Source organism: Notothenia rossii (genome assembly GCF_949606895.1).
Source record: "Notothenia rossii genome assembly, chromosome: 5".
NCBI lineage: Eukaryota > Metazoa > Chordata > Actinopteri > Perciformes > Nototheniidae > Notothenia > Notothenia rossii.
The window spans coordinates 76,006,687-76,034,440 of record NC_136903.1 but is presented as its reverse complement, the minus strand read 5'-3'; the positions used below and the strand labels follow the sequence as shown (position 1 = coordinate 76,034,440).

General features: G+C 40.0%; 3 protein-coding genes across 4 annotated transcripts in view; 2 read left to right on the top strand and 1 right to left on the bottom strand.

Moving 5' to 3' along the window:
• Positions 1-3,916, top strand: part of cacna2d2a (calcium channel, voltage-dependent, alpha 2/delta subunit 2a) — a 139,471-nt gene extending 135,555 nt beyond the window's left edge. Inside the window, 1 exon segment of the mRNA XM_079682190.1 lies at positions 112-3,916. Coding sequence (XP_079538316.1) covers positions 112-234 — 123 coding nt within the window. The 3' untranslated portion in view covers positions 235-3,916.
• On the bottom strand, positions 2,763-12,167 carry abhd14b (abhydrolase domain containing 14B). 2 transcript variants are annotated; one of them, XM_079682189.1, is made up of 5 exons: positions 11,897-12,159; positions 7,288-7,502; positions 6,562-6,803; positions 5,313-5,514; positions 2,763-3,785 (listed from the first exon to the last, which is right to left on the bottom strand). In XM_079682189.1, the coding sequence occupies exons 2-4, from the start codon at positions 7,499-7,501 to the stop codon at positions 5,335-5,337; spliced, it is 636 nt and encodes a 211-aa protein (XP_079538315.1). In that variant the 5' UTR covers position 7,502; positions 11,897-12,159; the 3' UTR covers positions 2,763-3,785; positions 5,313-5,334. The 2 variants fall into 2 exon arrangements, with proteins under 2 accessions (XP_079538315.1, XP_079538314.1); XM_079682188.1 differs by having other exon boundaries at positions 2,763-5,514; positions 11,897-12,167.
• A 91-nt stretch (positions 12,168-12,258) lies between these two features.
• mst1 (macrophage stimulating 1) lies at positions 12,259-26,900 on the top strand. Its single transcript, XM_079682185.1, has 18 exons — positions 12,259-12,445; positions 13,567-13,711; positions 14,863-14,978; positions 15,062-15,176; positions 16,004-16,140; positions 16,653-16,773; positions 16,948-17,066; positions 19,126-19,300; positions 20,208-20,338; positions 20,847-20,949; positions 21,370-21,506; positions 21,628-21,660; positions 21,757-21,871; positions 22,487-22,564; positions 22,829-22,975; positions 23,066-23,172; positions 23,479-23,618; positions 25,407-26,900. Exons 1-18 carry the CDS (start codon positions 12,397-12,399, stop codon positions 25,566-25,568), a joined length of 2,130 nt encoding a protein of 709 aa, XP_079538311.1. The 5' UTR covers positions 12,259-12,396; the 3' UTR covers positions 25,569-26,900.
• Positions 26,901-27,754: the final 854 nt, after the last annotated feature.

The following is a 27,754-nucleotide window of genomic DNA, read 5'->3' as shown; positions in this document are numbered from 1 at the left end:
AACACAAATAGTTCAACATATGTTGAATGAGTGCTTCCTGAATGAAGTAGTCAAATAACAATGCACAAGGAATAAAGATCTGTCCTCACAGCTTGAGTCTTCTCTCTGCAGGAGAACACGTCAGACTGTGGGCGGGGCCACTCCTTCCGCCCCTCCCTCTACACCTTACTGCTCATCCAGCTGCTCCTGCTCTATCCGGCCGTCAGCCCCCACTTTCACTCTCTACTACATTAATTCCATTTTCCTCTACGTGTCTTCTTTTAGCCTTCCTGACCCAAAACCCTCCAACCCCACCTCCCACCTCCATGCCCCTATTCCCCGCCCCCCTTATATAGTCATAGGTAATAAAGGGACTTCCCTTCACAGCAAGTTGGAAGCCCTGAGTGCCGCGCTACCCAGCTCGCTTCAGTCCTTGTTGCTTAGTGACAACTGCCGGACGTTTGTGTACTCAGCCAGTTAACCTTCATCTGCAGGAGGAGCGGGTGGTGCTGCACCACCTGGATCCTCAGAGGCAACGTCAGAAAACAGAAAACATCACCCCCTTTATCGAGAGAAGGGAGGGTAAAGAGGACAGGCCGATGTCCTCTTCTCAGACCCCCCCCCCCCCCCCCCGCCTCACACAGACTGAGGAGTAGAGGTCCTCTTCGCCTCTGTCCGTCAGACAGAAGGTGGGATTTCTTCTTCTTCTTCTTCTCCTCCATCTCAGAGTTTTGTCGCTCTGTCAACTGCCTCTCGTAGGCTGTGGACCATCATCCAGTTATAGCCGCCACCATAAAAGAAAATAACATTAAAAAAAAAAAAACTGTCAAGTATACAACATGTCAAGTATAAACCGCTGAAGTGATGAGTATTCCAAGCATACTGTGTATTTAGGTTTTAATTTGAAAAGGAAGTCGTTAAGGTGTTTATTTCAAAAGACATTAATTGTTTTATGCACTATATCTACTTGCCAAAATTAGATCAACTTTCATGCGGTCTTGTTTTTTTATAGCCAAAACACGAGGAGGAAATGGTTTCCAAATCTAGGTTTAGGAAAGACTATGAGAGGAGACACTGAATGCTGATTCATTTTGTGCAGCTTCTAATTACAGATTATTTCTCGTAAAAGACGTCCACTGGGGATTATTGTAATTACATGATGGTAATCGCATTTCTTCAAGTATTTTTCCTCATATTTACTATTTGAGGCTAGTGCTATCTGGCTTATTATAACACTAGTGACAGCTGTGAAATATGAATCAGTGTTTGCTCACTTCAGCGTCGTGTATTATTCTCCTTTACGATCAATCGACCATTCTGACCTCTGGTTTTGGTCGGATGTTAAAAAAATTGTTTTTTAAAAATCCCTGTGCTCTCAGAAGCAAAAGCTCACCTCTGCCAATATTAATGAGGCTTTTCCAGTGACCTCTATTAACTCTCCATCACAATTATACATGTGCTTTACTTCTGGTCAACCGACACACAGATCTCTGCCTCATGACCGTCTCATATAGTCCTGTTTAGGGTTTTCTTTTTACCTTTGACTGATGCTGTTCCAACTTCAAAACCATTCGCTGCTGGGGGATATAGGGGCTTATCAACATTTCCAACTAAAGTGCAGAAAAAGGCAACTAAATATGGCGATCACGTAAAGTATTAGTCTGGTTGTAATCCGTGGCAGTAAATCATTTGATCATTCCGATGCTTAGGAGCCGCTCTGTTTCATAGCGCCTTGATGCACTTTGGTTTTGGACCACATGGGCTGTATACGAGTAGAGCTACTGTATAGTACCTTTATAGAGCAGCCATGTGTGAGGCTTTGGATGTGAGACTGAATCTGTTGGCTATAGAAAAAGCTTTACACAGAGCCATCACACTGACTGGCTCCAGCTTAATGTATTTGCCCTCTCGGCCCCCTGACTGCCATCATATGGAGTTACTATACCGTTCCTTTACCAAGCCGTGTTTAGAGCTATGATACACTATCAGTATACAGCGACTTTACTGGCCATAGAGCGTTCTTAGGGCCACCTGACTGCTATCGTTCTGCCTGAATCGTGTGTGGATGTGTTTGTTTTCGTTCAAACCCTCAAAGGGAATGTCATTATAAATGAGTTGTGGAGTGTGTGTGAGGGGTGACAGTTGTGGTAGCATAACATGTTTATTTTTTTCCTGGTCCTGTGTTGCAACATAAATCCAATGTTGTTGTGGTGGGGGGGAGAAAAAAAAAGAATTTTACTGAAACTAAAATAATTCATCTTTAACCATTACTCTGCCTAAATGTTAATCTGAGGGAGCCGAGGTGTCTGAAAGAATGTGTAGTTCATCAGTGTTTCTGCTTCAAATGCAACATAGCTAACAAAGCCTCTCAAAATGCCTTAGTGTTACACAGTACAGAGCTCTGATACGTTTCCCTCCCTCATGTACACTCACACAAAAAGATCCTCCAAAATATTCACTCCCCGGGTTTTCTTGGTGTTCTGCAGTAAGTATAGTGAGCTCTTATTTTGTATTATCGCGTCTTTGATGATTCGTTATTGATTGATGCCTGTTTTTTTATTAAATGCTTGAAAGCCAGTTGGGAGTTTTCCATTTCAAAAAGCCTCTGACCTTCGATGTTCACACCCACCCAAACCTCACTGTATCGCTCAGGTGGGACGATTCACAATTTGAACTTAACCACACACTCTGTACAGTTGTTGGTACTATTTTATGTGACAAACCTGCTGGCAGAGAAACTGCAGCTCGGCTCCAAAAACGAATCTAAAAATAACAAAACAAGAGACTGTTAAAAAGTTATTGTATTTTCAATTTGGCAGTGTTGATAACCGGATGCAGTTGAACTTTTCTGGCATTTGTTTGTCTCTGTCCTGTGCCATTGAATCCTGTCTGTATTTCCACTGTCTGTAAATGAGCGCTACACGTGCCTGTGGAAATGTACCCCCTGCAACTTCCTCTCTTTTCCTGGCCCTTGTACGCTTACAGTCCTCACACATAATCTGAATATGTAGGCCTACAGTTTTTTTGCACCTGCACCAAGACATTATGCACAACACACCTACGAGCAAACATGTAATGATGACACTTATTCATGCCCAGCTGGGAGATGTCAAGCACCAGGCAGAAGTAAGCCAAGGACGTCACTTCCCAGGTGTGTTTTTTTGAGAGCGGGTGAAATGTCAGAGGCAAGCTCAGGGAGTGGGTCTCCACAGAGCAGCCGTCGGACTGAAGGTCAGAGAGGAATCCTGTAGTGATGTCTGTGTGTGCATCCCAACGAGGGAAACGTCTTCTGAAGGGAACACGCGACTGATTTCTGTGGTTTGACAAATTTACTTTTGCCAAAATATAAAATAAAAATATAAAATTGGACCAGCTTGGGGATGATGAAAGGGAGGGGGTCTGCTTTAGGACTCAACCCTAAATTAAGTAGGGGATGGTTTTCATAAAGCCTCTTGCCCCCCTCCCGACCCTCGCTGCATCTGTGTTGGTGCGTCTCTGTGGGAAAGACACAGTGTGTATGTGATTCTGTAGTCTAGTCTGGTGCTATGTGACCATGTTTGACAAGTGTGTAAAAAAAATTACAGCAACATTTAGAGTAAAAAAAAGAGTTAAATCAGTCAAATTTTAAGTGAAGTTATAAAAAAATATAGGAATACAGCACTGTTGATAAGTTTGAGATCTGAAGTAAAAAATGTATTGAATTTTGTTGTACGTGTGTGAGTGTGAATGTTGGTGTGTGTGGATGATTTAGCTCCTTCTTTTCTGGGCACCGGTCCATGTCGCTCCATTCTTTTGTACAGATGAAGCTAAAAAAAAAAAGATAAAAAGAAGAGGGCAAAGTTTGTAAAATATTGTGTCTGTGACTCCTTGTAAAATATTTTCAAATTGTTTATTACAGAGAATCAGTTATTAAATAATGTTCATATTTTTCACTTCATTTCAGCGTGTGGTGTTTGTTTTTCAGTCGAGACAGGTTAAGAATTGTTCATTTACCAGTTACATAGGAAATATAAAGTGTATTTTTTATAAGATAAGTGCATAGCACTTGTAGCTTTACCATGATATACAGTTATCTAAAAGGGAAACACTTTGTGACAACTATCACTACTTTTGTCTGTAGCCTATGCTAAATATGATTTAATCTAATCAAGCTTTGTTTAGCATAGCACAAAGAGTGAAAAAGCTATACTCTAAAACATGCTTGATTAATCTTTTTCATAATCTGGTAGATTGATTTTTCTTACTTTTAGAAAGAGCCAGGATGGTTTTTTGCGCGTCTGTCAAGTCTCCCTGCTAAACTAAGTGAGTCGGCTGTTTGAGTTTACTTTAAATGTAGCCTATCAATCGTCTCATTTAAAGGTGGGGTAGGTAATTTGAGAAACCAGCTCGAGTGCGCTAGAATTTGAAAATACATTACCGGAAAAAATCTGCCACACATACAGAGCCCCTCCTCCAACACACACGAACGCACACATGACCAATGAGGGCACGAGATACGTTTGTGCACAAATGGAAGGCTGACAGGCCATCCAGTTATTTTAGCCGGGCCGGTGTCAGTACCATATGTGTTCGGGGTCCGTCGCTTACCAATGACGTCACGCATTGTGATTGGCTGGTGATGGTGATCTTCGTTTTGTTCCCCGTTTTTTTTTCAAATTGAATTTATTGAAAACTCCAATATCAACGTAAGAGCTTGTGCCTCTTCGGGGGGTGTTAACACTTAACCATACACGTTATTGTTAACTTTCTCCGTCTTTATATGTAGATATTACTTTTCTCAGTTAATCTCCGTCACGTTGTTTCCAAAGCAACAACAACTTCCTGTCAACAGCGCTACCTCTCCTTCAAAATAAAAGCTTGCCAATATTCGGACAAATTAAAGAATGAAGTGTATGTTTAAACGTTAGCACCCCCCGAAGAGGCTCAAGCTCTTACGTTGAGTCTGAGTTGAGAATTTGGCCGTGTAAAATATCCTCTTGGGTTGCCGTACAGCCAATGCGTGACGTCATTAGTAAACGACGGACCCCGAACACATATGGTAGGCCAAACACATATGTACCATATACCTACACCGGCTAAAATAATGATTATCGTGCTTTTTACTAAGGCTTCCACAGATGACATTTTTTTTAATGGATTTTTTGTCAAAGCACTTAAGATATTCATTGCTATCGGGATGTTAAGAGGAATATAACAAAAAGTGTATCTGGAGCCGGTTTCTCAAACTTACCTACCCCACCTTTAACTCTGGGCTAAAAAGTGAATAAGCATATTTCATTCTTGGCACTATTTAAAAACTCTAAATCAGGTTGTGCAGGACGTCTGTGGCCTACATTTCTGATTAATTCGAGGGGTTCACAGCGTCTTCAGGAAGTCGGTGAGAGCTTTGTGCCAAGTGTCCGGGTCGTCCAGGTAACAGGGGTGACCCGCCCCTTTCATCACCACCACGCTGTGATTGGCTAGGTTCCTCAGGTTTCTTAGAGACACTTCTCCAAGCTGAGCGTCCTGGTCCCCGTAAACGATCAGTGATGGGACCTGAAGGAAAGATGGGACACAAAACCTGGATGATAAATACTTCTAAAATGTCCATAGTCCTGTTTGTTTTTTGTAAGCCCCTTGCTCATAGGATTTTGTAGATGTCCTCTATTTTACCTCGACCACTGTTTAAACCACCAGAATACTTTATCTGAAGTGTTTGTCAAATGGCCGTACTGTACAGCTTGGAGAAAAAAGTCACTCTTTATGAAACAAGCTTTGTCATTTTAGGGTTTCATCTCTCTATTTTTGGGTTTGCTGCGCTGAGTAAGCCTTTGTCCTGTCTTATTTTGGGATGTGTTCCAATGATCCACGTTCCATCGATTAGATAAAAAACAACTTTTACCTCCCGATAACGTCTGGCATCAGATTTAAAATGTCAAGCTTCAGAAAAGTTGAAACGATAACTTTAATGTTTCAAATAGTCATTTTGTTAACAATTTGCATTTCAGACTTTAAACCAGGATAACCCTAAAAGTAAACGTACTCATTGTACAGAAATTGTATAACTGTGCTGTAATTACTGATGCCTTGATGTTTTAGTAAAGTTGAAGTAATGTCTCTCGCTGCTGAAGTCATCCTGTAAAGTTACTTTTTACATTTCACCACTTGCTTTTAATAATTGTGTTTATTAACACGTTTTTAATGCTTTTGATATCAACATCTCACTCACATGATATCATGTCACTGCATTAAGTAGCCATGATGCTCTCACTCTTTTTGCATTTACTCAGACATGTTCGTCATTGCAGGGGAACTACTTTTGAGTAACTAATACGTCTCCTTCATGGATAATGCAGCTTCACTTGGTTTGCCATCTAAGAAATTGAATTTTGTAATAGTTGAGAGCTGGATGAAAGACAGTGTGAAAGTCACATGATATCTGCTCCTCTCATGGTCGCATGTAAAAGGGAAGAAGGTTGTACTGGAAAACGGGGTTGACATTCACGGTTGCTCAAGTTAAGAGGAAAGGAGAAACAGAAAAACGTTTTTTTAAAGGAAGGAAAGTTCAAAGGAATCTAAATAATAACCTCACACACACTGTACCTTTACACTCTGGTACTGCTCTGCTGTGAATTTGTCGGTGCAGATGGGAGCCACGGGGACGTAGGCTCGGATCAGAGCCTGGTGCTGCATGAGGAAAGGCAGGGAATACATCCCGCTGAGCGAAGGGCTGATCACCACCGCCGGGCTGAGGCTCAGCTGCTCACACACCTCTCTCAGGAACCCTGCAGGGGCCAATTCTCCAACCGCTGCCGGGGCCTCGGCTGACTTAGAGCGGCCCAGTCCTGCGAACAGAGAGGGAGGAAGCAGACTAATGAAGGCGTGAGAGAAGAACAAGGCCAGGTTTCACATTTATTTGGTAATAGAAGATTTTGTGTTAAGGTTTTTAAACTGATAGATGTGGAGGCAGAGACATGAGGCACAAATACTACATGAGGATGAAGGGTACAGGTGCATTTTTAAAAACACACAGCTCACAGGCTCAATTTAGGAACTGGAACAATATTTATGTCTGGGTTTAGAAAACATCTTAAATACACTTTTTAGATGAACCTTGGCATTTAGTCTAGTTAATAAGGTTTAGTTTTAGTTTAAGTTTTCAATTATCCTATTATGATTTTTTAACACCATTTTCTTTTTTTACAGAATACAACTTTTATTGAAAATTGTGATCATTTCAGTTTATTTTTATTTCAGTGTTTTAATCAAAACTGAGGGAGAATCCTGATAGGCCTTTAAGGCTTATTGCTTTGGGGCCATCAGACTGACCTGGCAGGTCGATGGCGATTGCGCGGCAGCCTGCTCTGGCCAGAGTCTCCAGAGTGCTGATGTTGAGCCAGTTTTCTGAAGAGAAACGGATGCCGTGAAGGAGTAAAACTGACATCCTCACTTCCCCTGCGGCAGGTTCACTTTGTCTGTAGAAGAGCGGCGCTTTGCAGCTCTCCACCTGCACACTCCCCTCTGTCATCCTCACAGCTGACATCCTGAAGAGAAAAGCAGCAGAAAACCATCGGTTCACCTCAAGTTGGTAGGCTGGTATTATTATAGTGTGGTAAAGCATGAGTACATAAAAAATTAGCATCACAAAATACTCAACTTGTTCTCTTGCGGGTTTACCACAAGGTGAGTTCCTTTTATTATTTCCTGCTTTTTAAACACATTTGCTCTACAGTACAGGTTAGCTCTGAGTGTTAGCGAGGATTGCTAATGTAAACAAAGACGAGATTACGTCCAAAACACCTCAGGCATTGTTTCTGATAGCAACTTTCTGTGGATCCGCCGCCAATTTGACGTCATATCGGCAGCAAATCTGGGGGTGTTTCTCAATGTCGAGGAAGGCTCCTCCAGAGCCACTATTTCAATGATGCTACGTCATCGAGTCCCGCCGAAGGACTTTTCCAATGTCCAGTATCCTTGGAATTCTACCGAGGCTGGCGTCCTTCGTTGCGGGAAATTTCGAGGCTGCACATGTGTATCCTCCGCGGTCTTAAAATCCCCAAAAAGCTTTGCACATGGACCAATTTCCCAAATATTTGGTGGAAAATGTAAGGCGGGGCCTCTCACATGACGCACACCTGCTCACCTGTTAGCCTGTGCTGACCATTCTTCGTTTTCCGAGGCCAGGAAGGATTCTTGCCTCGGTTCTGAAGGACCTGACTCGGATGACATGTCCTACCAAGGAAGCGTCCTCGACATTGAGAAACACCCTGGGTGGAACAGGCTAACAGGTGTGCGTCATATGCGAGGCCCCCGCTTTAAATGGAGCATGATTTCCGCCAAAGATTTGGAAATTGGTCCATGCGCAAAGCATTGTGGGGATTTTTGAGACCGCGGAGGATACACATGTGCAGCCTCGAAATGTCTCGCTACGAAGGACGCCGGGCTCGGTAGAATTCCAGGGAGCCTGGACATTGGAACAATCCTTCGGCGGGACTCGATGACGTAGCATCCTTGAAATAGTGGCTCTGGAGCATCCTTCCTTGACATTGAGAAACACCCACTGTATCCGCTCGTTGTACACAAGCCCCCAGGAAGTGCACTGGACTCTGAGGAAAATATTAGTTGTGGCCAAACGGCGGTACTACACTTCCGTATCCGTCGCTGGGCCTGGAAAGACTTTTTCCCATTGGGGAAGAGACGTCTGTAAATCGTTGGATAATTTTTTTTAAACTAAATAAACTACCCAGTATGAACAGACTATGAAAAAATACGCAACTAGAAGGACTACAAATCCCAGAGTCGCGTAAGTGATGTCATTAACGTTACACATTACACTCGTGTTACTCACCGAAACCTAGTAAAGCCTTTCCCGCATGCTGGCTCTTACGGAACCGACTAACTCCCCTTTTTCGTATGTACAGCTCTCAACATGCCCAGACTTGTAGTGATGTTCACCTCTTTTAATAATTTTTGCCTTATTCTGAAAGGGGTGAAATGTTCTAACGTGACGGCCATCTTGGAGTTGGTGACGTGTGCGAGACCAGAGATGTAGTTCATTGAGCGTTTCACACTAACAAATGTGTTACTTCAAAGTTTTACAACACATTTTAATTTTTTTAACTTGCAAAATTATCTTTTAAATTGACAAACATCACATGTGTAATTCGTGGCACAATTCAAAGGGGATCGAAAGATAATCTTTCTCTCTCCATTGACTTCAATACATAATTTTTCCGAAATAAGGTCCCATGGAGGTCTACCGGAGGGGGAGGGACTTCGCCTCTCTATTATGAAAGCGGATCTAACCCACGAGACCGCGAAGCCCGGTACGTTCATGTGACTTGTTCAGCACTACATGAGTTTTACCTTTACCCATGGATGCACAATAAGAACGGATTATATGATTATATGATTATATGAATACCTTCGTGGCGTTTCGATCTCTCAAAAGTTGGGCCATTTTGTCTCCATGCGCCAATGAGCAACTCTCATAGGAATGAACGAGGCCCCGCCTCCCACACTGTATCCAGTTCTTATTATACATCCATGGTTGTACCCCCGTTTTTAAAAGATTTGGGTACGGAGGAAAAGAGAAAGGGTTTTATTTTCTGACGCTGTGTGAGTTCCCCGACGCACCGGGGACACATATTTATGTGTAAAAGACATCAAAAATTGCATTTTGCATGATAGGTCCCCTTTAAATAGCAATTTAATTATTTATTATACTAATAGGAGTTGGGGAAATATTTTCCAAGGACCATAGCTTTGACCCAGTTTATCAGTACATACTGTCCTGACTGAGCACAGGCACCTGTAATCTTGGCTGCTGTGTTCTCAGTGTTATGTCTCCCTGTTCCTGCCTGTTGGTGTCAGCTGATTATGATCTTGTTATGCACAATGTTGATTATTCTCTCTAAACTAGCTAAATACATGGGTCTGGGGTAGAGTTCTTTAGAATTGATTGTGGCATCTCAACTGTGTGGTCAACTCGTGGCCCGTGACATGTCTTGTGAATTCTCCGGCCGAAGCTCCAAATAAACCGTCAATGTTTGCCATCAAAGCTCCAGTGTACCTAAAGTGAAGAAACTTGATAAATAACTAAATTGCAGTACATACAGCCAAGTCTTTTTTATACAAATGTATCAGGAGGTAGGCTATCCAGTGGTGTAAAGTAATAAGTACATTTACTCAAGTACTGTACTTAAGTTCCTACTTGTACTTTACTTGAGTATTTCCATTGTATGCTACTTTGTAATTGTACTCCATTACATTTATGTAATGGGTCATTCCAGAATTGGAGGACAATTTAGACACCAACATTTTTGAAAAATGAACCTTTTATTTTATGTTTTTTTATGTATTTAGGAAAAACAGATAATAAACCATGAAAAAAAGTGATTTGCCCAGCTTGGCATCAAATGTATATTTTCCAATGAAGAATTACCCCTGTTACTCTAATTATAGTAACAGGGTTGAAAGTAACAGGGTTGAAAATCAATGCTAATTTGAGCCTTTAACCTCAGGAATTATTGCTAGATGTAGCATGTAATGCTACTTTCCAAGGCAATGACAAACTTGGATATCTAATGCAAGAAAGATAACTTTGAAATTAATATGCTTTATTCTGGTAATATCAGTAACAGGGTTGAGTGGGTCAGAGTGCCACACTCTTTTACGACTGAAAACATTGTAAAAATATGAAAAATAAAAGAGAGGACTTAGTTTTGGTCTACCCATGGCACTAGCACATGGCTTGCTGATGTCACTTCCACTATGTCATCTGATTTACAGTTTTTTCACTTCCTGTGCCAATCTAAAAAGGTTTGGGTAACAGGGTTGAACGCATGTTGAGGGACACACCTTCTGTGCAAAATTACTGTTATTTAAAATATGTTTATGATTTAACAAATAGATTTTACCATTACAAGAGACATATATCAATAGAATAATACCAAAAAAAGTAAATAAAATCCCTATTTTAAAAGTTATATTTGACATGCAAGTTGGTCACCAAGAAGCAGGGACAAGAGAAAAATGCCATTTTAGGGGATGTTCGAGAGCTATTTGATCATTAAAATAATATTTTGAAACCACTTTTTCTACAATTTTATACACATTTTGTCTCAAGACAAGTATGTTTAACACAACAAGTGCATGTTTTAGCATTTTGGGCATGGATTATTAGATTTTTTATATGGGGGACATGAAATGTCCTCCAATTCTGGAATGACCCTAATACCTTTAGTTACTTTGCAGGTTAGGATTTATGATTTTAACTTTAATTACCACTTAAATAAGATTTATAGTTACACATGGAATAAATTCACAATATACCCTGCAGTATACGAAATATTTAAAACTACCTGCTCCTTTACATGCTTTGATAAAGACTTAATGCATCACTTATTATAATCTCATATTATATCATTCTGAAAAGGGCCAATCTGAATAATGAGTACATTTTGATGCTAATACTTTTTTACTTGAGTAACATTTCGATTGCAGGACTTTTACTTGTAACAGAGTATTCCTTCACTCTGGTACTTCTACTTTTACTCAAGTACAAGATCTTAGTCATTCTTTCACCTCTGGAGGTATCTGAAGACATTAACACACAATGTTAATTCCGATTTCACAACAACACTTTTTCTGGCACAGTTTCAACCAGACATGTAATGTTGCTCCACAAACATGTTAGGACTGCAGCGTTTTGCACGGTGTTGCTGTTAATTTGTCCACACTCCCTAGATGTTGAAGTGCTGGGCTTTCATTTTGTTTTTCACAGCAGCCAACTCGCGTCCAGTTCTGTGTTAAGACTAAAATCTGAGTTTGTGGCCAGTTTTCAGGTTAAACAGCCCGACCAAAGTCCACATTAGATCATTCGATGTGTAATATCGCTCTGAGCACTTCATCACAAACACGATGCGTTATGTGTTACCTGACAGCCTGCAGTGATGAAGCGATGATAAAAGTAAAGCAGGACAGTCAAGTCATGAAGTCAGCTTCACCAAAGAGTTTCACTTTATTTCCCGGAAAACCGGATAAAAAAACTCCTCTGGAAAATAATCTACTGACGTCTAGCGTTTGTAAAGAGAATAGCTTTTTTTCTGACTAACTTCAAAACTAATTGTGCTAAAGATGTGGTTTAATCTCCAGTAACAATATGCCAAAGTGCATATATGATGAAAAATAGACCCTGACTGTGCCACTTCATTAATGATTGACACGCAGTATTGATTGTGTGTGTTTTGGGGATTAGCGCCTCTGTTTGAATAAGGGCTCGGGTGGGTGTCAGGGTTGTATGCTTTCTGCGTTTTCTGCTGTTTTCTGTGGATTTTCTTTTGGTCATTATCAGATCGACCGGTGATCGGACTTCAGAGATCCCAGTCTGACTTCTCGACCGCTAAATCTGTTCTTCCCGTCCAAAGACCTCAAACAATGAAACTGTTTCTGCACTTTATTCTGGTGACAGTCGCACCGGCCATTGGTAAGACTATTTTATCATCCTAAATGTCTTTGTTAAATTGTCTTTGTTGTTATGATAGTGCTAAATATTTGGTTTTATTAGACTGTATTTGGACTTGTGATTCAGAGTAATGGCCTGTTTGGTTAGTGTCTGTGTAGTTAGAAAGAAGTGAGCCTACAGCACAAATCAAAAATAGTAAGTTACTGTGAGTTGAATCTTTTGGAGTGTTTGATGAAGTGTTTAATTAGAAGTATCAGGACCACACTCTGAAAGGCTCAAATGCAAAAAAGTAATGAATTCAAAGTATTTGTTATCTGCAGAATGTGCTTAAAGTATCAAAAGAAAAAGTATCGGCTATTCATTTGTTTCCTCGAAGTGCTTTATTAGACATTATGTTACTGATGTTACTGCTGCATTAATGTTGTATTGACTATTAAATGCTGTTGATATTTAAGTTGTATGTCTTTTTATACAGTTGGGTGATTTATTATACAAACTAATCAATCATATTCTATAAATCATCCTTTTTGTGGTGTCACTGACCTGTAAGAACCACAGATCTCTACAAGCTTTGTGACGATGCATTAAATACTTTATTTAGTATTACATATGAGAATATCTCAAGTAACACCCCAGCCTTCAGTTTATCTAAGGCATAAATAAATACTCAAGTAATGTATACATATTTTAAATGTGTTCTTACTTAAAAGTACAATACTTACAGCTACATTTCCTCCCTAGACAGTTATTTAATTATCTATTTATGAATCAGGATACGATGAAGAGTAAATGTGTTTATTAAGGAATGTGTATACTAAAAAGATCAAATAAAAATCCCCAAAACACCTCAAAAATATTTTTAATGTAACCTTTTTCAGAGTACTAGGATTATGCTGTTATACATGTTAGCACTGCATTACTTGTGACAGCATTAGATGTTGTGGTGGTGGTCTGTTTCAGGAACCAGGTGTACTGAGTTGCTGTTTGAAGCTTTTTCTGGTGTCAGCGTCTTGGTCCAAAGGTTATATGTGTGCAGGCTCGTGCCCAAATGTTGCAGTTGGTACCAGAGAGCAGCACCACTAAACAGACAGATGCCGTCATGCCAGGCACTTTAGGTTTTATTCCTCTGTTCTCATAAACAGCCTACCGCAGTCCACTGAATGACTTCCAGCGCTCTGAGGGCAGAGAGCTCGTCCCCACCTCCTGGAACTCAGCTCAGATGTTGCTGTTAGCGGTCCTGAACCTGGAGGACTGCGCCACTCGCTGCTCACAGTCTCTGGACTGCAGGTACCCAGTCTTTACTCTGATACAGCATCACTAGACAACAGTTCCTCCAGACCAAAGTGTCCAATAAGATTTCTACTGTAAAAAGACACCTATGGTCTATTTCAACCTTCATTTTGAAGTTGTAATCCTATCCGAGATGATGCAGGTTATCAACAAACAGTTCAGATTTATCATCCAAACTTTTAAACTGTGAGGTCTGACGTAGTTGCTCCTTCAAGCATGCCTCAAGATAAATTATTATCGCTGACAGAAATGATGGCCACTGTGAACTCTTTGAAATAAAAGCACAGTTATAAAAAACCTGAATTCTGTCCAGGATAATTGTAGGTACTTGACGAATTGATTAGCCAATCCACAGAAATATAATATCCAACACAATTTGAAAATTGAACATTCAATTCAATACTTTTTGAATTTGAACTGACAAAACAGGATAGTAAAAGACATCCCCATGAACTTTTAGCGACTTGAATGAGCAATTTGTACTCTCCTTTTGACATCATATAAACCAAATGCAAACAATCCAGAAAATGCTGAATGAAAATAAATATTAATTGACAATGAAATAATGCTAAGTTGCAGCCTTAGTTGTTATTACATTACATTGCATTTAGCTGACGCTTTTATCCAAAGCGACTTACAATAAGTACATTCGACCAAAAAGATACAACCTTGAAGAAAACAGAATCATATAAGTACATCAGGTTTCATAGAGCCAAACATTTCAAGTGCTACTCAACTGGCTTTAGATAAGCCAGCCCTTTATTAGTATATAAGTGCTCTGTTAGCAGTTCTTTGTTAGTAATTCTATCGCTCGAAGTGGAGTCGAAAGAGGTGAGTTTTCAGTCTGCGCCGGAAGATGTGCAAGCTATCTGCTGTCCTGATTTCAATGGGGAGCCCATTCCACCATTTTGGAGCCAGGATAGCAAACCCACGTGTTTTTGCTGATGGGAACTTGGGTCCCCCTCGCAGTGCGGGTGCAGCGAGCTGTTTGACCGATGCAGAGCGGAGTGAACGTGCTGGGGTGTACAGTTATGTCGTGTTTACGATCCTTAAAGGAAACTGATTCAAACTAACCCTTTCATCAGTATGCCTTCCTGTAGGTTAGTATCCAATAAAGTTTTGACATGAAAACATCCCTTTAACACCAGAGCGTTCAACTACGAGACTCGTCCGACCGTCTCCTGTAAACATCTGCCCTGGGTGGGGGATGGGAGCAACGCTGAGGTGAAGAGGAATGTAAACTGTGACCTCTACGAGAAGAAAGGTGAGACTAATTGTGCGATAACACAGACATCACTGCGAGTGGTCAATTCTGGAAGGGATTCATTATTGTTTTTTATTATGCAGTCTATGTCAGAAAGTGCATCGTGGGTAAAGGAGAAGACTACAGAGGGAAAGTCTTCACCACGAGAGGTGGGCTCAAATGCCAACAGTGGTGGTCCAAGTTCCCTCACGATCACAGGTGAGACCGTGTAATCTCTTTAGAGGCTCATGCAGTGTATCAGGCATCGGATTAAAGTGAAAGAAGGATTATGGGGTTAGACAGCTGATATTCAGAAAACTTACATATTTGAAAACGCTTTTATACATAATCCTCCAATTTAATAGATCTTTTACCTACAGGCAACCTGAACAGGAAGTGTTTTATTGCCAAAGTGTTGAATGCCTCCAACTCACGGTGTGTTTAACAACCCAAAATAACAGGAAGCAAAGATGGCCACAGTACAGGACTAGCGTAGAAGATAGTTTGTTGGCGTTTAGGGGTTTAGCTTTTATAGACTTAAGATTTTGACAAAATAGTAAATGTGACAGCTTTATTTAAAGTTTCAATCAATATTATATATAACATATTTGTGTTTAAACAGTTGATTTAAATGGCTGTGATGTAAAAGGGGGTCACTGATTGATGCCAACCCATCGCCACCTTTCAGACTAATTTGAGTTGTTCTGGCCTATCTTCTCAACTCTCATGAACCTTGTTTTTTAAAGGGGTGGCAGGAGTTTTTCCAGATATATCAGTAATTGTATTATAGCTTGTGGTTAATTGTAATTTGTCATCTAAAACAGGAAACTGTGTATAAAGAGGCTCCAACTCCCACGCTATTTATGTAATGTGGATGCAAACACCTGTGATTAAAGCTGAGAGTCAACGCTTTAACCTGTTGCATTGCAAATCCAATGACAGGTTTAAAAGGGCTCTTTAAATCAATATGAGACGGTCTGAAAATGTTTTGACTGCCCTGCATCAAACAGTCTGTCGCTCACTGTATATTTATCTGCTGGTCTCAGGTGGACTCCCACAGCTACCAACGGTCTGGAGCTGGCCTATTGCAGGAATCCAGACGGGGATCGGATCGGCCCGTGGTGCTACACCACCGACCCTGAGCGCCGCTATGAGAGCTGCAACATCCCCCAGTGTAAAGATGGTACATCCCATACAAGTCGTAACAAGTGCTGTGTGATGTAAAAAAAATGGTATCAATACTTTTAAAGCAACAAACAAGCTATATCATTTTGGTACAAATCATAGGTAAAACAGAGAATGAACACATAGTAGTTCACTCAATAATCTGAGTTTTTAAAGAAATAGCTGCGAATATAAATATTTAGATAGAGTTTAAAGCAAGTCTATTTACCTCAAAGGAACTTGAAAACTCACTCAAATGAATTTAAACCGAAGACAATTCTTGTTTTGTTGGAAACCTTTACTCCCCTTTTTCACTGAAATTGTTACTTTGGTAAGAGAAGGTTATAATTACCAAGTGAACAAATTGAAACCCATTTCCTTGTGGCTTTTACAAAACAAAAATTACATCACCTACTTTTGGTGGAATTATTTGGGCGTAATCGGATATGTAAAATAAAATGTGTGTATTTATTTAGTTTGCTTCCTGCTTCCATCCTGATGTTGAAGCTGTGTTTGTGGTTTTGTTTGCAGAGGTATGTATCACATGTAACGGAGAGGACTACAGAGGACAGGTGGATCACACTGTGAGCGGCAAAGAGTGCCAGAGATGGGACCAGCAGTACCCGCACCAACACATCTACCAGCCTGAAAAGTAATTCATCACACAATCAAATGTACTCATCATGTAAAGTGATGTTTAAGTCCTTTTCAAGATTCAAGATTCAAAGGGTTTATTGTCATATGCACATAGCTACAGTGTAGAAATGACAATGAAATTCTTCTGAACTGTTTCCTTATGTGGACGTCATAAATTACGTTTTTTCAGATATCCAGATAAGAGTTTAGATGACAACTACTGCCGTAACCCGGACGCCTCCCCCGTGCCGTGGTGCTACACCACCGACACCGAGACGGAGCGGGAGAACTGTGAGATCAGCAAGTGCAGTAAGACGTGACTTCTTTTTTAATCAGTATCCGAATACCTTTATTAGTCCCCCCAATAGTACATAGTCTATATATAACACTATAAACAATATCCAGGGTAATATTAAAGATTGAACAGTTAGATAATTTGTCAGTAGATGAAAAATAATCAGCCACTTTCGTGTAAAATGCCAAACATTTCCAGCTTCTCAGCAGTAGAGATCCTCCCCTGTGAAAGTAAACTGAACATGTATACCTATTTAATTTAATAGGTAGTGGTTGGACCAAATTTCACATATGTGCCTTGGAGTCTGGGAAATAAAACAGGAAGTGTACACTTTTTCGTTTACAGTTTGTAAACCAAAGTGTTCATTAATTCAAAAAAATACCTTATACTCTTTACTAACATAAGTTTTCTCCAGACAGTCTATCTTTTTTTCTTCTATTTTGTTTTTTTCATTAGTTCCCTCGGGCACAATCCAAGGAGACATGAGCTAAATGAAGTTGTTGCAGCGTTAGGAGACACAGTGGAGTTAGAGTGCCTCATTAAGTTGCTGTAATTACATTTAGAGAAATCACCTTTTTGGTGTTTGTGCAAATTCCACAGTGGGCTCAATAACTCTTTAAGAGTAAGTGTGACTAACATTTGCACATTTTTTGTCGATGATTCCGAACCTGCATGGTCTTACAAGGTTTCAGGTTGATTACAATGTTTATTTAATTATTCTGTTTGTTATTGTACAGCTTGTTTTTATGTCATTGAGTTTCTACAAGCTTTTACTGAAGTATAGTTTACATTTCTATGATGGGAGAGGTAGTAGTTCAATTATTTACCAAAAATACATACAAACAACATTTAAAGCTATGATAAGAGTTATAAGGTATTGTGTACTCAACGTGAATTGAATAACGTGGTATTTTTACATTCAAATATATGCTTTTAAGGCTTTTCCTCTGATTCTAACTATTTATACATTTGGATTGTGTTCAATATAACAAATGAAACAGCACGGCAGACTCAAATGCTGACCCTTTATCTTCAGAAGATAATTAAATAAACAAACCCAATCAGGGCATCTGTGTTTTTTCCAGAATTTCAACACAAGTTGTGCAAGATGACACTGGCAGAATTGGCATTTCCCCTCAATACAGAAAGCTCTGGGTCCAAACATCGATAAGATACCGCCATCTAGTGGCGCAGGCAGTGTTGAGTCTCAACACTCAAAATAAATTCCCTTCATCGTCATAGATTAACAAGAACATACACGGTTTCCATACATGGTTTCATTTTCAATTTTGGTGTAATTATAAGAAGATTAATAACTATATTATAAGTTCAACCTTTTCGTTTTTTTCAGTTATTCTGTCCAGGACAAACAAAACACAATCAAAATAAGAAATGAGAAATTCTCATCTTAATTCTGGCAATTCAGCTCAATGGTTACAGTGCATGCCGTTCAACCCAAATTCCCCAAGGTTAATTATACTGTTTTTCATGAATATATTATAGGTCTCAGATATATACAAACATGTCTCTGAAGTATTTGGCTCGAAATACCCAACAGATCATTAATTGAAGCGTCCCAGAAACCCCTATCAAAGGGAGGGAAAATAAGGAGCCCCTCCCCACGCCCCTCTGAGAGATATTCAGGTGATAAGGTGGAGGGGGGGGGGGGGTTACCTTGGTTGATAATTGGCTAATGGTTACACAAGCCAACAAATCGTTATGACATCATAAAGGGGCCAAAATCTGATCAGCTGATTTTCAGACAGGTTTTTATATAAATGGATCAGGACAAAAAGAGTGAATATTTTTTCCTGAAACTTTCAGAATCTCTTTACACAGAGGGGACCCATGTTTATGTATAAAAGACATGACAAAGTGGATTTTGCATAATAGGTGATCTATAAATTCCAGCTTTCTGACCTTATTGCATGTCACACCTCTCACTCTCTGTTTAATCTCAAGACAATACAGGGACATACAAATCATTATGCTCAGAGGGACCATATCAACTAGCATCACCTCTGTGTTGTCACTCATCTTTATTCCCTCTTCAACTTGCTGTTGCTCTCTCAGCTGAGGTGCGGGTAGATAAGCGCCCACGCTCCAGCTCCACAACAAACTGTTTCCGTGGACGCGGGGAAGATTACCGTGGCAGAGTGAACGAGACGACCTCAGGGATCCCCTGCCAGCGGTGGGATGCCCAGCACCCTCATGAGCATCCCTTTTACCCCAACACCTACGAATGCAAGTAAGTACAACTCACAGCGTGATGGAGGAAAGAAGAAGAAGTTGATTGTTTCTGAAATACTTTGGGGTTATTTTTCTGCACTCATGGACTTTTAGTTTGCTCGACACATGAATATTAATGTCAAGATGTCCTTTCTGTGAAGTTTCTTGCGATTTTATTTCTCTGCTGACAGTTGACAGTTGATGATAAATGGTCAGCATCTCCAGATTAAGGAGCGGGTTGCACTTTGACTGGCAATATGGATGTGAAATGAATATTAAGCTTATTTGTAATGTGGTAATCCTTCATCATGCCTAAATCGATTATGATCATTTCAATCATCCATTTTATTAAAAATGTATTTTTGGATGAAAGTATTTTATTAGAATTTAATCACAATATTAAACAGGCAGAGAATATACAGTAGATTATGTCTTGGTGAAATTCTCATTGTAATGCCTTTATATTTTTAATAGAGATTTGTTTTGTTTTTTGTTCTTTTTTTAATTGTTCTTTTTATTGTTAGTTGCAAGAAAGTATCTGTGGCCTTTATACAATCTATGATGTATTGTGCTTTTAATAATGTGACTTTTATACAACAACATGTCTTCTACAGAGAGTTTAGTACCTTCCAGCAAGCCATACCAATAAATGCCTTAAAGGCAAATTAACAGACTGTTAAAAGGTGTTGTATTGTAATAGAAAAGTCATAATTTAAATTTGGTTGGTCTCAAGACAGGACCAGCATGGACATTTTGACTTTATGTTTTTATGTTTTCCCATGCTTCAATTGTAAGCATAACAATTTGAAAGGTGTAGTTTATTGTCTGTTTATATTTGTTTGAAAAACTGTGTTGTGTGTAGGTTGTTAAATGAAAGAATAAAAACCAAACCAAAGTAACCTGACTGAGTGAGACATCTCCTGCAGGGGTTTGGAGGAGAACTACTGTCGTAACCCAGATGGGTCGGAGGCTCCCTGGTGCTTCACATCTGTGCCTGAGATGAGGACTGCTCTCTGCCTACAGATCAAACGCTGCGCAGACGACATAGAGGCTGAAGGTACTCTTCGTTTTTAGCTTTTTGTCAACTGCAATGGATAAATATGTAGTAAGCAACTAGAGAGATGAGTCAAAGTTCCCTCCAGTGCAACCCCAATAAACATTTTTTACCAGCAGTCACAGTTTCTATCTCTATGGTTTACTTTGTAAAACTACAAATTAATAATTTCATAAGATTGCATCAAAGTCTAATTCATGTCAGTTCAATGCTGGCACATTTGAGCTTATTACTTCTGTACCGTACACTATCTTTCCATTTACCATTATCATGTTATCGTCCGTTATGGCAACAGGGGCTGCTCCTCCGTAGAAGTTACATCAACTGAAAAAATACCGTTCTGGTGGGGAAATGCAGAATCCTTGATTTATTTGATTGTTTGGAGTATAGGTTCGAAAAAACATCTATACAATTTATGCAGTGTTGTTTACATTATTTTTGTACTTTTATATAGCTTTCAATGCGCTATACATTATCATGGAGCTGTCATTTCAATTTTTTTTTTTTACAGATTGCTACCATGGAAATGGAAAAAACTACAGAGGCATGGTCCGCAAAACTCGTAAGGGGATCACCTGCCAGAAATGGAACATCAATACACCTCATCGGACAAAGTACGATGATCATTCAAAATGAGAGATGAGCTCTGCTCCTCTTTTTTTACAAAGCTGTGTTCTGAAATCCAAATGTCAAAATAATTCTAAGCTTAGTTGAGTATGTTGAATATTCACATTAGAAAAGTGAATTACTACACACAAATTACCCTCCAAACAGACAGGATGGAGACAAAAATATACACTTTTTGGTGTGCTCCCTTTTTTCCCCACCATTCGATGCACAGAAATTTGGGGAGTTTGGGATCAGCTAAAAAAATGTATTCTAATAGTAGATTTTGATGAAACAGCTTAATGGACACCTTACCAAACAAGAATAAGGGTAACATGTGTGGCAAAAACTTCTTCTTTGTTTAGTTGTCTGTGGCATTTTATTATTGAGTTTACAGTTTAGTAAAATAATTTTAGTACATTTTCCAGGATTAACCAAAGCACGCATCCCGAGGCCAACCTGACGGAGAACTACTGTCGTAACCCCGATGGGGACCAGCACGGACCGTGGTGCTACACCACCGACCCCAAAACTGAGTTTGACTACTGTGCCATCAAACATTGTGGTACATAACTGTATATATATATATATATATATATCTGGTACTTTGTGATGACAGTTCATCCAGAGCTTTTGTTTTCTTACTTTAAAAGTTGATCTGCTTCTTATTTTGTTTTTTCAAATAGCTGGGGAGAAAGTGTCCATGACTGAACCAGTAGGTTAGTATCTGAATGAATAGTAAGCAACATGTCGATGACAACAAGTTTTCTTGTTTCTCTTAATAATTGTTTTCACATACTGTTTTGTGAACGCAGAGAAAGTGGAGTTCAGTGAGTGTGGAAAGAGAGATGACCGCGCGAAGTTGTCGAGGCTGCGCATTGTGAATGGGATTCCTGGGAACTCTCCATGGACAGTGAGCCTGAGGGACAGGTGAGACTGAGAGCCCGTTTACACAAGGACGAAACGGGTTGTATCCGCATAGTTTCTCTTGGGTAGGCTATAGCCCTTTCATTTACACGAGGCCGTAACAAAACGATAGAAACGGACCCCGCAAACGATAGCGGGTCCCAAGGTGGAAAGATCATAGACTGGGATAGATGTTGCAAATGAAACGCTCTAGGGGGTCAAACGGATGCGTCTGTACGCCTCTATGCAGGTTGCAACACAGTCTCACGGCATTCTGTGTTATATTCAGGAAATTAATCTATTGATTTGTGTCACACAGAACGATTTCAAAAAGGAAAGGAGTGAGCAAAGAGTAGAGTAGTTGTTGATTCTTGTTCTGTTTTCTGTTACTATCTGCCTCACCCTCTCAGACTTTGAGTTCCGCGCGCTACTAAAGAGACGTGTTACCATGGAAACCAAACAATGGTGTAGCTGTATTAAAGTTTGAGTGGAAACAGTCCTGAGTAAATCTGATTTTGTCAGAAATCGGGAGAAATATGACTCCGGGAGGAAACCGGGAGAGGGCAATGAAATTGGGAGTCTTCCGCGAAAATCGGGAGGGTTGACAAGTATGGTGACCTCTGACCCTCTTGTGTGCAGGAAAGGAAACCATTTCTGTGGAGGATCCCTGGTTAACCCCAGATGGGTGATCAGCACCAAGCAGTGTTTCTCCTCCTGGTAAACTTTTCTTTTTTTAAGGTTCTTGGCGCACAGCAGGGTGTCTGCATTGTCATTGATAACCTATTCACATTTACTTTGAAGCCTTGCTGTGCCTAAGTACAGCCTTACAGAGCTAAGAGCAAGACTAGTGTTGTTTAAAATGAGTGTTACTTGGAAGAGCAGTATTAAACAGCTTGAGGTCCTCTTACAGACTATGAGATATGTCAGGATAAGACATGAAGTTAAAAGACTCGTACTGATCCTCTCTGCATGTGTTCACAGCTACGTGGACCTGCCCGGGTACTCTGCTAGGATGGGAACTCTGTTTCGTGATCCACAAGCAGAAGAGCCCGGCATGCAAACCATCCCGCTGACAAAGATCGTCTGCGGACCCTCTGAGTCTCAGCTGGTCATGCTACAACTGGAATAGTGTGTACTGTCAAGTGCCCCAAGCATGCTCTCTCTCTCTTACACACACACACCAATAATTTCCCTGTGCCTCTCTCTTTCTTCCTCTAGTCCGGCCCAGATTAATGAGCGTATCTCTCAGATCTGCCTCCCTCCTGAGCGCTACATTGTAGCTGAGGGGACGCCATGTGAGATCGCAGGATGGGGTGAGACGAGAGGCAAGTATAATCCTTTGGAAATTATTAACTTGACACTGAATTAGCAACACGCTGCGCTTCATGCAACTACAATATGCTTCAATTTCAGTAATTGATAATTGATGACTTCCTTAGAACAAGCATCTTGCGTCTGCCCTTGAAGTAATGTTGCATCTAAATGAGAGCGCTATTCAGAACAGTGAGCAACAGATGGCGTTGCTATTTGCAGAAACATTCAACATCTGTCCACCTTCCTTTGCTATTTTCTCCATCTTTAAACACATCGGCTGCTGCTAAATCATTCCTCTGTCTCGTTGTTGTTTCAAGGGACTGGAGATGAGACTGTCCTCAACGTGGCCAACATACCAGTTCTGAGTAACAAGGAATGCAACAAATACTTCAGAGGTCGCGTTCGTGAGAACGAGATGTGCACGAGCTCTTTCCAGGGTGGGGTGGGCGCCTGCGAGGTAAGAGTCTTTGAAGAGAGTGCACAGCATCTAAGCTTTGTTGTCTTTTTTGAATAGTAGAATATTTGTTTTACCCTCAAGCTTCATCAGTTTCTCCATTCACAAACTTTTTTTTCGACAGTGTTGGGGATAACTTGCAACATATAAAAAACTTAAAAAAGATAACAAATAAATGTTTCACTTAATTAAAGTCACCAATCAAAATGTTGATTACAAATGGATTACATCTATGCAATATATCTTTGGCAAAAATTAATTAATTAAGGTAGGTCATTTTGGAGAAACCAGCTCGAGTGCCCTAGAATTTGAAAATACACAGCCGGAAAAAATCTGCCACTTCCTTACAGAGCCCCTCCTCCAACACACACGAACGCGCACATGACCAATGAGGGCACGAGATAAGTTTGTACACAGATGGAAGGCTGACAGGCAGGTAGGCCATCCAGTTATTTTAGCCGGGCCGGCTCAAATGATTGGTCGTGCTTTTTTCAGTACTACGGCTTCCACAGATGACATTTATTTATGGAATTTTTGTCAAAGCACTTCAGATATTCATTGCTATCGGGATGTTAAGAGCATTCCAGCATCTCGAGCCGGTTTCTCAAACTTACCTACCCCACCTTTAAGTATTGTGAGGTTTTCACAATACGGTTTGAATGTACTGTAGTTTTTTCAGTTTTATTGTCAAGTTCAAGATATGTGTTTTAAAAAAGTTGTGAAAAGTAATCAAATGTAATAAGTTGCATTTAGTTGAATAGGTAATTAAAATAGAGACATTTATTTTTACATTGTCTTAACAAAAGGTAACCATGAAAACAACCATTAACTGCAGTGTGCAGAGGCATTCAAGGAATATGTCAAACATTTAAAAATACAATCACACGCTTTCTTGTCGAGTTTGATAAGACGCTATCAGGCCTTTATGCTCATTATGTTGCTAGAGCAAGTAGCCAGTGAGCATAGCCTGTCTGAGCTAGCTATTGTACTGTAGCATACAGTAAACTACATTAAGTTTTCAACTTATGTTTGTACGTTATGCTAAATATTTCCCTGAGCGATGGAGTTCATTTTGGAGTGTTGCAGAAAGCCTCTCAGGTTGTCTGCTTGTTTAGACTCAGGCTTTCACAGTAGTTACTGTCATAATACAGCACATGTGCACTTCAGTTAGCAATGTTACGCTTCACTCACATCAACATCATCCTTTAATTTTACTTGACAGAATTATTGTGAGTGTCTGCTAGCTTCTTCTAAAAGGACAACGAAAGAGAATGCAGAATTTAAAATAATGAGAATGCAGTTTTTCTCAGAGAAAATGATGCACATCATTTATAATATAATTATAATAATGTTTTTTTCTTTCATTGTTTGCCTGTGAACCTGTTTGCTCAGCCAAGCTGGATGTTTCCAGTTTTATGCCAAGCTAAAATAAGCTAACTGGCTGGAGGTTAGTTTCAACCTCTCATCTAACTCCTGGAAACAAAGCAAATTAGCATATTTCTCAAAAGTCAAACATTTTAATAAGCAAAAATAACACCATTAAGCTCAGAGAATTAAAACTTTAAATACAGATGGTAAAGAAAATTAGTTTGATGATGGAATTCTCTACAAGTGCTCTTAAACAGCATACAGCTATTTATATGTTCCTGTAAATCAAACACATTCACCAATTGGACAATGGAAGTGCACTGGACAAGATGTGACTGCAAGATGTTTCCAACCTCAGCAGTGACAGTCAGTCATAACAGAGACAAATAATGACGGCGGAGTGTTGTTCCTGTGTTTCTGCAGAGAGACTACGGCGGACCTCTGGCGTGTCAGAACAGCGACTGCTGGGTACTGGAGGGTGTGATCATCCCCATGAGGCGCTGCGGACACCCAGGGCAGCCCAACATCTTCATCCGAGTGTCTGTCTACGTGGACTGGATCAAGAAGGTCATGGAGATGGCTTAGAGACAGAGACTGCCGTTTAACAGGAACCAATCAAATCAACTGGCAAATACCAAACAGACCAGTTAGTCACTTTACCACGTCAAAACAATCCTTTCAGCTGTCTCTTTTACATAAAGAAATGTTAATTATACAATAAGACTCATCGTCAGATTTTATTTTATGATTAATACAATTACTACATGATAGAGACTATGTGAAATTATATTTAGTCTATACCTCTGCCAGATTAACCTACCAAAATCATTTATGTTTCCAAAACATAATTAGATATGCTGAGATACAAAAAAATGCAGAGAATCATAACATTTACATTTATTAAAAATCTTCACATTACATGAGGTCCTTCTGTTTGTATATTGCATTTAACTATATTTCAGTTGTAAGCAGCATTTGGCAACAATGATAACCTCTCCTATAATTGTATATTATTACAATGTTGTTTTAAAAACCTTTTCATTCATTATGTGTCCCTACAGCAGGCCCCACTTAAGAGTGCCCACAAGAAGAGTTATAGTTTGTTCACAAACACATAATTAAACACTGCTTACAGCTACTTTATAGTGCACTGAAATTAATGTCAATTTTACTAATTGTAGCCCCTCCGGTTCAGAGCAGAATAACTGAGAGTAAGTAACTCCTAACTAACATCCCCTGGAAATGCACCCTTCACCACAAAACTGTCTGCCTCCCCTCCTCTCAGTGGCAGTGAATGGAGCTCCGAAATACCTCCTTTGCCCCCAGCCTCTAAAGAAATCCCTACTCTGCCTGTCTTTTGATGCCTGCCCCCACCTCTAAAGACATGCCTTTGTGCCTTATGCAGAACTGTATGCGCTGCACATTCTTTCTAGTTCTATAGGAGGATTTTTGTAACCCGGTCCTGATGAGCCCACGGAATTCAGCTTAAATAAACCTCAAGATCAGAGTCCGACCGAATCTCAGACACACCAGCCTACAGAGGGCCACTGAACTCACACAACTCCTCACTCATACAAACCCTCCCCCCTCGATCTGTCTTGTACATTTTCACACCAACATTGTTTAATCCAAAGATACTGACATTTTATCTTTTGCAGAACTAATAGCAGTATAGAGTAGAAGATGTTCCCTTTCACTAAAAACGGACAATTATCATCCTGCTGGACACAGCATCTGGAAATGGCGGGTTGACAGTTATGATTTCAGCGTCATTCTGGTGCTTTCATTTAGTAATAATTATAGTGGATGACTAATCAAATTCATATATGACTACCAGTTCTCACCAACTGTTAAAGCTTAATGCTTCTGGGAAACCTGAATACATTTTTAATAAATGCTGCCACAGAAATATTCAAATAGTTTCTTTGTAATTTGTCTCATGCATCCTTTGTTATCTGAATGTATCTTTTAATTCAACATTTTTATGTGAGTTTTTCAAAATACAACTTCGTATTTCAGAGGATATGAATTTCTGAGGTACATAATGAAACTGACACTTTCTGGCGTTCAGATGCTGCCCTGTGCTCCATCTTTGTAACCTAAAGCTTTATATTTTTGGTTTTATGCCAGCAGGCTGACCTGACATGACTCCATGAGCGGTTCAGCATTAGCCGCCCCTGGAATGTGTTTTCACTGTTGTTCAAACATTTATGTCTGTATTTATCAGTGTGTGCAAATTTACAAAGTTACCTCTGAAATCTCAATGTTTTTTAAACCTGATACTGAAACATGTGTCAAAAACTATGATGGTAGGATTTCAAGATTCCAAAGTCCACCATAGGAAGATGTTATTTTAAACATAAAGAGAACAAGAACAGAACAAATACTGAAGAGACAAGTTATGGTGTACAACCTGAACAAAAACACTTTGTTCAGGTTGTTCAACATAGGAACATTAAAGGGGACATTAGCCATTTTACTCAGATCTGGTAAAAGGAAATCTGATGCATAATTAAATTAACCAAACTGTGCCCCCCCCCCCCCCCCCCAAAAAAAAAGACGGCTGCCTGCACACACACTTTGCTCTCAAAAACCCCATCTGATATTTGGTTCCTTTGTTATGACTGACAGAAAGTCCAGCAGTGTAGGTGGGGATCTAACAGCAGGGAGGGAGAGAGAGAGAGTGTGAAACCTCTGCTTAAACCCGTCTAGACATTTCTACTGTACCTTCTCCTCCCGTCTGTGGGGAACTTCCCCACTTTGGGAACCCC